The following is a 14,361-nucleotide window of genomic DNA, read 5'->3' on the forward strand; positions in this document are numbered from 1 at the left end:
TCCACCAATTAACTTTAAGACTTTGAACGAATAGTAAATCAAGCTATTAGTACATATCTTGTACACCTGAAAACACTAGTTTTACTATGCTCTTGCCATCATTTAGCAGATTAAAATGGATGCATAAATTTGCTTCTTTAAGGTTTTTTTTAAAAGATGTATTTGATTGTAGAGAGAGATGTATGCAAAATGATGGATGTATTTTATTTGTTTTGTTTAAATAAAACTGGTTATGCCATAACATGAAAGAAGGCAATAGAAGGCAATTTGAGGATATATTGCAAATAAGGCAAGAAAGAAAAAGTCAACTTAAGAGCCTGGGCTTAAAATGCCTGCGTATAGTGAATTTGAAATGAGCAAAGAAATATGTTAAAAGTTTCTGCAAAGTTGGCTCAGTGATAATTGATTGCTTCATAAGGTGAAAAGAGGCTTGTGCATCCTTTACTACAAATTGCTACATGGATGGTAATCAAAAAGAGTAAAATAAGAATTTGTGTCTCTTTCTGTTAAAGTGATAAATTGATCCTTGAGTGTATAGAATGCTCCTAACAAAAACAAAGGAAAAAAAAGGAGAGTTACAAGGTTCTGTGCCCAGATATCAGTGGGTTCACTTTCTTACGAAAATGCTCTGTAACTTGTTTTTGTCACACTTTTGAATCAATTTTAACAAAATATCTTTACTTTTGAAACAGAGTTCCACATGATCATTTTTACGTATTGCTGTGTTTCCTTTAAGTATCACCCGAAACCATTTCTTGTCTTCAGGCATCTGTGACTACTGCTCATATCTTGTCTCCTCTGATAGCTCTTTTTGATATTGCCTTGCCCAAGTTCAAGACTCAAAATCAGAACTCCAAAACTGTAAAGATCTCTGTTATACCTACCTCATCTTTGGAGTTTCCCAGATGTCCATGGGGTATCACAAAGATTTGATCTCTCACCTTTTAGGAGATAATAGAAATAATCTGGCATTCTCTGGCTTTAGTATATTCAACACTATTATGTCCATAATATGAAAAAACAGGAAGTCAAAAAGCTAAACCTCTCTGTAATTATATAGAAATAAAATGTTATTAATATAAATGTTTCAGTAATTATGAAATTTTATGTCAGAAACATACTTATGTTCATTTATAAAGATGGGCACAATAACTGTCAATAATTGAATCAGGATTTCCAGAACATTCCCCTCCAAAAGCAAATGACTTCATGGAAAACAACTGTTCAGTCTGAGATCAACAAAATAACAAATTAATTCCCTAGAACTAAATGAATGGAATGAACTGATTTAATTGTAGCCAGTGTTCTATTTTCAATACACAAGTGAGGAAAACTCTTTTCTTTCTTCTTAATCCAGCACTGACCCTCAGTTGAATAGGTTATGCTTGTTCAAACTGGTATGAAACCCTCTTGAAAAAAGATCTTGTTCCAACTGAACCCTCAGGATTTGGGGAGGAATCCTATGAGAGATCTTAAGATAGACTGTAAATTAATAAATGATGAGGGAAAATTTAAGAATAATGATTCTATAAAAAATAATAAGATAAAACAATGGCAACAATGGTTAAATATTATTAAAAGTGCCTTTACTAAGTTCCTTCACTCTCTGTAATCATGGTATTATTTGCATAGTTTCAATAAGAATGTTTTTTTTTTCCAACCAGGGTATAACTGGATAAATCAAATCAAATCTATACTACAATCATGCCAAAAATCTCATCTAATTAAGTAAAACGAACCCAAGAACTACATCTTCACTTACGGAACAAGGCCTTCAGTGTCCTCCCACCAACCTGGTCTGCAGCCTGCTTTGTGGCTTGTGGAACCCCTGCCTCAAATGCGGGCCAGGAACATTAACAAACAAGGGGATCCGGGGGAAAGAGGAGACCCTGACATGTCGAGATGGTTAATTTTATGTGTCAACTTGTCAGGGTCACAGGGTGCCGAAATATTTGGTAAACATTATTTCTGGGTGTGACTCTGAGGATGTTTCCAGATGGGATTAGACTGAATAAGGCAGATCCTCTCCCCAGTGTGAGTGGTCCTCCTCTAACCCATTGATGGCCTGAATAGAACAAAAAGGCAGAGGAAGGGGAAATTCTCTCTGCCAGACTGAGCTGGGACATCAGTCCTCTCCTGCGCTCAGACTGGGACTTAGACCATCAGGGGTCCTGCTTCTCAGAGCTTCAGACTCAGACACCCCAGCTTTCCTGGGTCTCCAGCTTGCAGACAGCAGATTGTGGGACCTCCCAGTCTGCAAAATCATGTGAGGCAATTCCTTACAATAAATCTATCTGTCTGTCTGTCTGTCTGTCTATCTATCTATCTATCTATCTATCTACCTATCTATCTATCCCTACTATCTATCTATCTCCTATTGGTTCTCTTTCTCTGGAAAACCCTGACTAATACAGATATCCAAAAGTTAGAGGTACTGTGGGCAAAGCCTGGTAGAAGTGAATTTGATGGTTCTTAGTTCCTGATCTCAGTGGACAAATGGGCAAGAAAAACAAAATTCTTCTGAGACATAAAATTTTTACCCCTAGGGGCCTTATGAGGCCTCCGGATAAAAGTAACTCTTAAGCCTTAATATCACATTGTTCTAGTTTTCTTGAATGTACAACAAGAGGATATTTGTGTATTAAACATTCGTTATTCCCATGAAAATAAAACTCATCAGATAAAATAAAACATCATATTAATGATACTGAGTCTGAAAACGACTAAGAATCTTGTATGGTCGATTCCATACCTTAGGGGCAGGCACGTGAGCAAAGGAGGGACTCTGGAAGCAAGGCTGATACTTTGCTCTGCTTCCATTATGATTAAGGATATGATACACCACAGTCAGGAAACAGAAAAAAAGAATTTACACCCTGAGATAAACCCAAAATAATAGGGTGACTCTATCTATGTCTGGTCCACAAGATAATAAAAACTTGAGCAATTCCTACAAACCGGAACTCCCTAAGCAAAATGTAGCTTTATCCCTGACTTTCACAATGGCAATGTATGTGGATATGATGATCATATGAAAAAGTTACTGTTTTCCACCATGAGCAAAACCACATAAATTTGACCAACTTGTAATTCTATGTTTTCTTCCTTTATTTGTTTTTGACTTGGAGGTTTCAGTCCTTTTGAAGTCTGATTCCCTTTACCTCTTTGCTAACTTTTTCTCACTTCTTTTTTCTAAATGCTTTTGTCTGTTGGTTTATCAAAACTTGAAGAAAATTGCCACGTTTTAATAACCAGACACTCCCATAGATGAGGGTCCCTCTCTCATGCAGGGCATTTTTTCACGAGGCCATGTGGCAACGTGCATCAGGAGAAGGGGCTTCCCTGGCTGCTGCCTCATGCTCCCCTCGCAGAGGTACCAAAGCTGCGAGCTTGAGAGGTCACTGCAAAGGGAACATGCAGGCCACCTCAGTTGAGGCTAATTAGCTATTTGGGGCTGCTGGTCTGCAGGGAGGGACTATGCAAAAGGAGATCTGTTCATTTCACACTTGCCAAATGTAAGGGGACCTTTTGTGCAACTTGCTTAGGGACTCAGCCTTTCTCATTGTGCAGCATCTGTGAACTCCACTCTGTGCATCCTTCATCTCATTACATTTCCATAAGCTCTCGTCCCAGTTATGTTCAGGAAGCACAGCCCCTGGTCCCTGGGAATGTGCTAAAAGAGAAAAGGAATACAACTGCCCTGCTATTCTTGGTCACCTTGATGGCGAGGAGCTTCAGATTCTCTATAAAATGAGAGAGGTTCAATTGTGTGAGGTCATCAGGTCACAATCTCCCCGAGAACACTGCTATTCGGAGCCAAACATCCTTCTCAGAGGGGTCCTGAAAGTTTAATAACATCAGTCAACTGCAGCAAGATCCTGTGAGCACGCAATCCAAAAATGAGCCTCTGTGTGCTGTCTATTATCCAAGAGCTCCAGTCTACCTGTGTGCAATTTTAGATCATCAAAGGTGACATTGAACGCTGTCTCCTAAATTTCAATCACAGCCTTAACCACCCTGTGATTTAGCCAACAGCAGTTTTGTGGGTCTTTGGGAACAAAAGGCCACCTTCTAAAGGCTGGAGGAAATGCTTATACTGCAGTCGGAAGCAGAGATGCACACACAGTAAAAACTGTGCAACATAAAGGGCGTTTACTTAGTTGCTGTGGCATGACGGGATTGTTGTGTCCCTCATATCATGCTGTCAGATGTTTTTATACAGAACTGCTTGTTTATTAGTTTAAAGAATTTGCATATTATATCTGTCTTCTTGACACTTAACAGCAACCTCAGTAAAAGTGAAAGAAGTACCAAAGGAAGAGGAAAGCACGTCTTTTAAATTGTCATCCACTGATGCCTCCAACAAGGATGAATTGCAAATAAACGCTGTTGAGTGAAAAGGGCAGACACAATGAGTATATACTGTTAAGATTCCATTGATATGAAAGTTCAAGAACAGGCAAAATTAATCTATGATGATAGAAGTCAGGAAGTGGTTGCCTCTGAGTTGTGTTATTGACCAGGAGTCCAGGGGTGAAAGAAATGGTGGTTGTTTACATGGGTACATACATGCATATGCAACAATTCATCAGGTTTTTCTGTATGTAACTTTACTGTATGATATGGTCTGAATGTTTGTGTCCTCCCAAATCCACATGTTGAAATCCTAACCCCCAAAGATGATGTATTTGGAGGTGGGGCCTTTGGGAGGAGATCAGGTCCTGAGGGTGGGGCCCTCATGAATGGGGTTCGTGTTGTTACAAAAGAGACCCCACAGCGATTCCTCGCCACTTTCATCCGGTGAGGACACAGAGAGAAGGTGCCGGCTATGGACCAAGAAGACGGCCTTCACCAGAACCTGACCATGCTGGCACCTTGATCTTGGACTTCCAGCCTCCAGAACTGTGACGAATAAATTTCTGTTGTTTATAAGACGTGCAGTCTGTGGTATCTTGTTACAGCAGCCCAAATGGACTAAGACGCTGTATATAATTTGTGCCTTGATTTTTAAAACTTTTTAAAAATCCACTGCCTACACACATGAGCTTTAAAGTTTAGGCTAAGAAGACCATTCTCTACCAATAAGGGCAAGTGTCAGACCCCGTTCCCGGCCACTTGTCTCACTGAATGGGCCCAATAACGCCCAGTGTCACTTGTCTCCCCTCACAGTAGGGTAGCACCCCACTGTTCCTTTCCCCCAGGTAGAAGTGCTGGGACACAGCCCGGATGCACACTTTTCTGTATGCTCACCCAACTGGACAGTGTTTTTTCTCCTTGTGACCCAAACCCTGCAGCATGGTTGCCATCAAGATGAGGGACGTGGTCTGGCGTCTCCCTGCAACCTCCGTCCCTCTCACCGTTCCCATTTAGAAGTGAATGGCCCTGCCTGGTGCAGTGTAACCCACAGACCATTCACTGTCCTGCCTCTGTAGTGTCCCCTGAAGCGTGCCCCACCCACTTTGCTGTCTGTTTTAGTCAATTCATTTTCCTTTTGCTAATCATCATACCCGCATGCTAATTGGTGCCCCGTTTATGAGTCACTGAGCGTGATGGGACCTGACTCGGAATAGGAATGCAAAACCCTTGAGCCGAATCACGCCAGAATCAGACCTTCCCAGCTTATCCCTGGCGAGCAGATAGACAACTGCTTCTCCGCATCAATCCTGCACTGCCAGGGCAGTGACTCACACTCTCTGATTTGATTTGCGTTTTCCATTACTGAGTTTCAGTCTATGCAAACATAACAGTACAGGCAAGCTATCATCCATTAGACACTGGGATTGAGATGCTTAAGCACAAAAGAGGTTAATTTGAAGATTGCCTTTGCCAAGCTTAGAAGCAAAGCCATATAGAAGGATAAGCACTATTATAGATTTTCACTTTAGTGGGGTGACATTTCTAAATGGGAGCAGAGGAATTTTTTCCATTGGTTTCCTTCTGTTAGCAAGATCCCTTGCAACCCTTCTGAGATCTGAGAGAAATAATCACCTGTGTTTTATTTTTGCCTCATCCTATAGACTAGTAGAAAAGGAAAACTCTGGATTTGTACTGCCTGGAGACTAGACAATGTTCTCTGAAACCTGACATGCGCCTTCAGAGCACTGGCACTGGGCATGAATCTCAAAATCATATTTTTCTTTCCAAATAATTGTCCTTGTCTACCTCAGTAAGGGATTTTCTCTCATAAAGCCCTAGGATTAAATTAAAATCCAAACATAAAGGGAATACTACTCATTTTTAACCACTTAAATATGATAGCTTTCTGTGCCCACATTAATTTTGTTCCTAGGCTAGGCAGGGTCAAGCATATTATTCTTTATTAATATCAGAGTTCTACATTTGCCAACTTGATTTACACTATTTTAGTTCGTCAGCCCTTACTGCATCTTTGAAATCAGAGCAGAATTATATTCCCATTTAACAGGTGAAAAAAACAACAGTCAAAGTCTTTGAGCAAATTCACGTCTGAGAAAGCATTTTAGAACCTAGGGCTTGAATTTCCCATTTACGTCATCATTTCGTAAGTTTTACCATATACTATGGTTTCATATCCATCATTTCTCCATCAGCTACCCAGAAGCATTGTTGGGAATGTCACTCACCATGACTCCATGGATGCCCAGAGGGGGCGGCAATCCTACTGGAAGCCCAGAGCTCCTCAGTGTGGGCCTCAAAGCTCTTGAAGATCAATGCCTAGAATAGTCAGCTTGACTAGTTCTATGGCGATCAGCCCTGTCACCGGCATTCCACAGACATCGGTCACAGTTGCATTCAGCAAGGCCCTCGGTGGTTTGTGCTTTAGGTTCTCCTTCAATGCCACAGGCCAATTCCTTTTGCATTTACCTATTACCCAAGAAAATGTGAGGACTCAGGACACTTACTGTCTCTGCCGTATAGGGTTAAATATGATAGACATTGGGCATTTGCTGGACACACATGAATATTTATTTCAACCAGAAGATGCCTGCAGAGTTCCCCAAACATTCTCTCATGGTGAAGTTCCAAAACTGCTTCCAGGTGTGTTAACGATAATCTCCTCCACGGCTTTAAACATGAAATAGCCCCTCTGACGAAGAAGGCACTTACTCCACACAGCTTGAAGACAGCACTGCCTTGAGCAGCCAGTCACCTTCCTTCTTGATCAGAAAAGGGCCCACACGCTGCTCTGTGAAGAGACAGAAACTATATCAGCCAAAAAGTAGGCTGGAAAACTAGTCTGAGTCCCAAATCCTTTTTTAACTTGTCAGTTGGTTCCAAGACATTACCTACTGCTATTTCGATCACTAATCAGGGTGCTTTCTGCTCTACAACAAATGAACTAAAACTCATGAATTGGTTTCATTTCCTTTAAAGTCTGCTCATTACTAAGAAGTACCAACCCTCAAGCTTATTAAAATCAGAGTGTGGGCTGCTTACGACCTGGGGCTAAGACAGTCCACTGTAAGAGAACTCAATTTACATCTTCTCCCAGCCTCACAGGATTTCCCCTCAACTGTTCCCAAGGAGATGCAGCAAGTCTCCACTCCTTGGCTAGAAGGCTTGTTACTATGAGCTCACCAGACTCAGGGGGAAGGGCAGGATTTTCGTCCCTGGACCCATGAATCACCCTCACCGCGCTTTCTCCCCAGTCTCAGCAAAACCCAGGCTCCTTCCACTGCCGCGAGGCTGTCTCTTAAATACAAACAAATCTCCACTTTTGAAAAGTTCATTGTAAAGCAATGGTTACAAATGCAGAATGCATCCCCACTGTCCCTCTCCGAAACAACACCAGCGCTGGGTCCGAAAAGTTGTTATTCTTACCATGAGACAGCTCTGGCCCACTGCTACTGTCATGAGAACCATTATGGAGCCGAAAGATAAATAAACATTCGAGCTTTTAGAGACTCTAAGTGTTTAGGGGAATGAAAAGCAGGCAGTTTTGGGCAGTTGATACCAGGGGAGATGTATTGGTGAGAAATAACCTGCCTACACGTTGAATGGCTTAACTGCTGAAATTATGCTCACTCACACCATCTAGAACTGTTCACTGGAGGAGACAGGGGAAGACCACTGAGAGCCCTACAACAGGAGACAGGCGCGAGATGAGGGAAATGCGGCGGAGATGGAGGGCAGGGACAGATCTGAGAGCCATTTAGGAGACAAACTTGGCAGGACCTAAGTGAGACGTGCTGGGCAGGTCTGAGCATTTTGGATGGAGAGGGAAAATTAGTAACTGGAGCATGGACCCCTCTGAGCTCTGGACTAGAAGAGCAGAGGAAGAAATGAATTCCTTTCCTGTTTTTAGAGTAAGATTGGCTTTGAGAAGATCTCATAATGACTGAATTTTGCCTTTGCTGCTGTTCTCCATCCTTCCACGGCACAGTCACTCTTCATTCAGACGGTACCTGCTCTCATTTCTCATGGGCTGCAGATTCTAGAATTAGAAGGAAACAGATGGCACAACCTAACACTTGCAGTTTCAGCTGAGGTTCAGAGGTGAAAATACTGCCCAAGATTTTTCATGTTGTTATTTTGAATAAACGATAAATTTATTCCCCCAAAATTTGTTCTGTTGAACACTAGTCCCAGGAGACACTCTTCAAATGTTTGGTAAAATAAACGTGTTAAACACTGCATGCTATAGTCTCCTTTTGGATATTCAGGATGCTTACTAGCAAATTAAAGGCTCAGAGAAGTCCTGCAGCAAAGAAACTTCTAAATCAGTTTTACCTAAAGTGGACTTTCCTATCCTAACACCTGCTAAGGTGCACTCCTCAGGTAAGCCATCCTCAGACCCATACTATTATTTCTGTATTTCAATTATATCATGGCCTGGAGAAGTTTCTGGAGGCTGTCCTCCTTTTCAACATTCTCCCTTGATTCTTAGTCTCCAGCGTTCTCAAGCTGCTCTATGGCTCTGACCTTAGGCTCCCATGCAGGGCTGTCTCATCTCCTCAAAACGCCCCATGTTCACGGTCACTCAATTACTCTTCAGCTGCTTTCAAATCCTAAGTTCATTGCCCCTGCACAACCGATACCAGCTATAATAGAAGAAAAGCCATCTGCATAAACTCATTCATGCTAATATATGAATGACTTATAGCTTGCAACATTCTCCCCCCCAGAAGATACATCTTATCCCAAACACTCCCTCATCGTTGTGATCTTCAGTGAACCAACACATTTCAGGCATGTCAGGGGAAGAGATTTTAGAGCAAAGAAGCCACCATATCAGGTAGGCCGGTCCTGGGACTTGACGTCATTTAAATGATTTCTCCTCTGTGAACATCTTCATCTACTCTTGAAGTCAGAGGATCTATAAAATTTCCAAGTTTTCCCATTATTTGGCATCCTTCACTACCCCAGCAATGCCAATCCATGTGAGTGGCACAGAAGCAACTGTTCACACTCTTCAAGTCTCATTGTCCATCGTGAGGAAGGCCTCAGGGAACAGGGCGTGTGGGGCCAGATTGAATCAGGCATTCATCAACACCTCTTTTTGTGACACGTTTACTTCTATGAAGTCCTTAAAACCCCGTGGAAAGATGAAAATGGTATTTGTGAAGTAGTTGTGTAATAATACAGAAGGCAATGTCGTCTCGTCCAGCATCTTTCCTTGTCTGGGATGAGGCGAGTACCGCCATCTTCACCTTTCACTAGTAACTTGGCGGCATGCATCAGCTTACATCGATTCCCTTCCTCTCTTGCTTCTGTAACACATCCCTGGGTGTTTTCACTTAGTTTAGCTTTGTTTTTCATTTCTCAAGCCTGTCATGAATGTGACCTGGCTTAATCAGCTTATCCGGGTTTCCCAGGGCTTCCTTTTGGTCTGGCTGGATTAGAGAAAAGCTGAGAGGTGTTTGCTGAGTGCACATTGCAGCCTTCATTACCAAGGACTCCTTGGATGTTCTCTTGAAATTGGCTGGGGCAGGGGTAGGGGGCATCGGCACAGGGCCACAGCCTTCGGAAGCACCTGCAGGGCCACCTTCCATGCTAAACTAATGGCCTCTCTTCTGGGAAGTGACATTGTCCAGTTTCTTCCCATCAGGACCTCTTGACCACCAAGCAGATTATCTGGGACCCCTATTGTTTTTAGTGAGAATGTTTGCTTCCCTTTATTGCTGGACAATATTTCTTAACTTCTGGCTGTTCATGGCTGCTTTTTGTTCCTACAAGCTTTTGTGACTTTTCAACCAACCCCAACTTAATTCTTCCACTCTGGTCTTTGATACTCTGACCTCAGTGCCAGTGGCCTCTAAGCGTTCCCTTGGGGGCTGCAATCAATCCCTACTCTGTCTCTGTCTTTCTCTGTCTCTCTCTGTCTCTGTCTCTCTCTCTCTGTCTCTGTCTCTCTCTCTCACACACACACACACACACACACACGACCAAGTCTCAGACTCTACTTTAGGAAACACTCAGAAATATTTCTAGTATTTGGTATAATTTAAGCAGAACGACAAGATCTAAAACTGTGACAGTGTTCCTGGAAACAGAAGATCCTACTGTTGCCAACAGTTTGAAATCTTCAAGTGCTCACATTTTTCAAGCCGCTTTGCCAAACAGCTAAAAATGATGCAAGTCTGCATTATTTCAAGTTGTATTTTTCAAAGTTCTTTATGAGAGGGGTTACCTCTGGCCTATGTCCAAATAGATGGGAAAATGCCAGAGAAACACAGTGAAAAATATCTGTATAGCTTAGATATTGAAGGGGAGAGCAGGTCAATGAATTCCAGTACAAATCATCCCCACCAGCAATTTTATTGCTCTTCCCCTGGAACAACGCTGCCTTAAACTTCTCTGGGATTGGCCTAAACAGAGCATACAGAGCTTCATTAGTCAGCAGATTCGAGCCACGTGAGAAGAGCGGTGGGTTTTCTATGAGGTGAGCCAGTGCTGACATTTGGTGCGGTGTTAATATGTGCAATTACAAAATGTGGCCTGAGGGGAAAGGGCCCATCCAGATATTAACATCATTCTAAAAAAGAAAGCCTCAAAGACCTTCTATCTTAGTTCTGATTCTTTGCTCTCGTCCTATCCTCTCAAGAAATAGAATTGCGTATCTTTTCGTTTTCCACTAAAGATTGGTTCAAGCCTGAAGAATGACTTCTCTTTCTGTTTGGTTGACCTTCTGGAAGTTACACATAGAGGGACAGCCATGGGAGCAAGGAACAGGGAACTCCATGGCCCTTTTGAGAGAAGACAGTCGGTTTGGAAATTTGACAGTGAGGGCCTGAGGAAGGATGGGTTGAGTAGGAGAGCTATGGTCTGCTTATCCCTCCAAGGCCTGGCATGACCTGCATCCCCACCAAATCAGAGGGAGGAGCATATACTGGGCTGAGCTGGGAAATAAAGCACCCCAACCTCCTTCTACACTCCTGGCATCAAAGGCCATAAGCGTTCTCCCATCTTCTTATTAGTCATTCATTCTCTGATCATTCATTCATACAACCACAAGGGCCTAGGCATGCAGGGGAGGGGCAATATTGCAGATAGCAAAGCGTAAAATAAAGAGAGAAGCAGCAGTTTAAAGGTAACTCTTAAACCCTCGATCTTCTGGATCTTAGTAATCCAAGTCACTAAAGGAAATTTCCAGAGCCCCTCACTTTGATCTACAGGTGTGGATCTTCACAGGTGATTTGCCTAAGAACTGTCTTAGATTGGTCTCATGAATAATGATAATTCTTTATAAAAGGAAGGAATCGGGCTAGATAGTTGATCTTTCCAACTCTGCCATGTTCTAATCCCAGGGAGTTTTAAGGCTGGAGTCCAGCCACAGGAGAACTGTGTAAACAAAGCAGGCAGGCAGCCAGCCAGGGAGACATCATCAAGGACAGGCCCTAGGAAGCAGGCAAATCTACTGTCCACTGAGAGGCCACAAGAAACAGAGGCCTTATCAGCTCCCTCAAGACTTCACCTGGTCCAAGAGGACGTGACCAGGTATATCTAGGTGTGATGGTTAGTCCCCAAGACGGTCCCAGCGAGCCCTCCCTCCTGGCCTTCACATCTTGTGTACTCCCCTCTCACATGAGTAGGGCTGGTCTGTGTAACCAAGAGGATGTCACAGGATTGGTGCTCTCTGGCTTTATCCTAGGTTATAAAACACATCACATCTTCTGTCTCTCTGTTGAATCACTTGCTCTTAGAGAACACAGATGCTGTGTCATGAAGACACTCAAATACTCCTGTGAAGAAGTCCACATGGTGAGAACTGAGCCCTGAGGCCAACAACCAGCATCAATTTGCCAACCCTGCGAGTGACCTTTCTTGGAAGTGGATCCTTGAGGCCCAGTCAATCCTTCAGATAACCATCAGCCCTGGCCGACATCTTGACTGCACTCTTGTCAGAGACCCTGGGCCAGAACCACCCAGCTAAGCTGCTCCTGATCCCCAAAGCTTGTGTGAGTTAACAAATGTTTGCTACCATTTTAAGCTGCTAAGTTTGGGGACAGTTTGTTATGCACAATAGATAACTAATAGACCAGGCATACTACTAAATACAAAATCCCTGTGACCACAGGTCAGAAACATGGAGAAACCTTTACACTTGTAGACTTGCTCTGAGAAGCCAGAAGTAACCACACCAATTCTGTGATTGCCTTCCACTGAGTCTGGGGGTTATTTTATCTTCTCAGGATTTAACTGTGCTGAAGATTTAGGGGTTGTGGGGAGAGTAACAGTGCCAATCTACATTATAGGATACAGGTGAGCAGAAACAAAAACGGTAAATAGAGGGTCTGGTTAAGCAGTTGAGGAAGAAGGGGTGGTGCATTCCGTCTGTTTTCCATAATCAATGTCACGGGGAAATTTTCTCGACCAGTTCTCTACATAATGTCTTAGGAACCTGGAAGAGGAGCTGAACTTCTCCAAGTTAAATTCTTCTTGAGCACCATCCTCACTGCACTCCTTGGCTTTATAAGGTAATTAGCCTTACAAGAAATTCTACAAAAATTATCCACCCAAAACTGCTACCAGTCAGCTTCACCCGTAACATCTCCTGAAATGGTATTGATAAAAGACTTTAAAATAATGACTGACTTCACCTCTTTAGCCCATGCTGTTTTCAAAATTTAAGAGTATTTACAAATGTTCCTCCCAGTGTAATCCAAAGCATGTTGGTTTTATCTGTGTGGTATTATTGAGTTAATTTCCTCATTGGGATCAATCTAATTTCCAAAGATTCCCTAGGCCTGCCCAGAGGCACGGAATGTAACTGACACTTGTGCAAATAGCAGCAAAAGGGCTGTGACCATGTTTAGTTTGGTGCTGTCTGGACTGCAAAGTCACCCAGAGTTTTGGCATCAGCCCCAAAAGTAATTTTCTCAAACACAGACCAAGGAACTTCCCCGAAAAGATTAAACTCCAAATGGAAAAATAAATATTGACAATAAGAAGGGGGAAAAAATGTAGTCCCCACCCCCAAAGGAGATTTATAAAAATCAGTGCCAAGTATTCAATGAAAACCCATTACACCAAATTGCTAGGAAAAGCTATGGAAGGGAGTTTGACTCTCGTTGAAAGAATAAGGATCCCGAAATGGCCTCATTGCACAACTACTTTGCCAGTACTTTTTGTGGATTTTATTAGCTTGCATTTAAAACACATAAAAATTAGGAGTGAGATGGAGCCCTAAATCTTTTTGCTCAGCCTTCTGATTCTTTGGTGCCTGGTTGTGAGCTGACAGATGGGAATGTGCAGTGCACAAGGCAAGCTGAAGTCCCCGAGAGGTACCCAACAGCCGACAGAGATCCAAGGACATCTTGGTTGACCAGCAGTTCACAACACTCACTACTTGGATCATCTGACAATGGCAACGCCTTGTGTTCCTAGAAAGTGGGGGCTTCCATACGTACATGGTAATAACAAGCAGTTGGAAATGGGGAAACTAGTTCCTTGAAACTAGATAGCGATAAATGCTTTTGGAGTTGCAAAAAGAGGTTGTGCTAACAAACTGAGGAGCTAAAACTGGATTATTTGTAAGCACAGATGGATTGTTTTTCTGATTGTGGTTTAGCTGCCCATCACCAGGTGCTCCATCTTTGGGACCTGGAGAAGCAGGGATAATGTGGGTGTATGTTATAATAGGTGGATACCACGTGGGGTGAGGAGGAGAATATAGAAATGGCTCATATACTCCCTGAGGAAGAACTATTTCTGAGTTAAAATGGATCTAGTCCAAGTTGGACCATTGAGTCAACTGTTCTCTTTGATCCTTTCAGGTGTTGAAACCCAGCAATTTGCCTCTGGGCAAAGCTAAAGCTAGAATCCCAATCACTTTTATATACGTATGATTTTCTACAATTCAATCTGTTGGAAGTCAGTTTACTTGCTAGGCTGCCCTGAGTGTATTTCACTGCTTCTCCACTTCAAACAAACCTGACAGTG

At 42.7% G+C, this 14,361-nt stretch overlaps 1 protein-coding gene across 2 annotated transcripts in view; it reads right to left on the reverse strand.

Annotated features, from left to right (window-relative positions):
- Nucleotides 1-6,602: 6,602 nt before the first annotated feature.
- PIGN (phosphatidylinositol glycan anchor biosynthesis class N) overlaps nt 6,603-14,361 on the reverse strand; it is a 186,936-nt gene continuing 179,177 nt past the window's right edge. Inside the window, exon 31 of one of the 2 annotated variants that reach the window (XM_070221147.1) lies at nt 6,603-7,165. In XM_070221147.1, coding sequence (XP_070077248.1) covers nt 7,126-7,165 — 40 coding nt within the window. In that variant the 3' untranslated portion in view covers nt 6,603-7,125. The remainder of the gene's footprint in view (nt 7,166-14,361) is intronic. The other variant, XM_070221146.1, reaches the window with a different exon arrangement.

This window comes from Equus caballus, chromosome 8 (genome assembly GCF_041296265.1).
Source record: "Equus caballus isolate H_3958 breed thoroughbred chromosome 8, TB-T2T, whole genome shotgun sequence".
Lineage (NCBI taxonomy): Eukaryota > Metazoa > Chordata > Mammalia > Perissodactyla > Equidae > Equus > Equus caballus.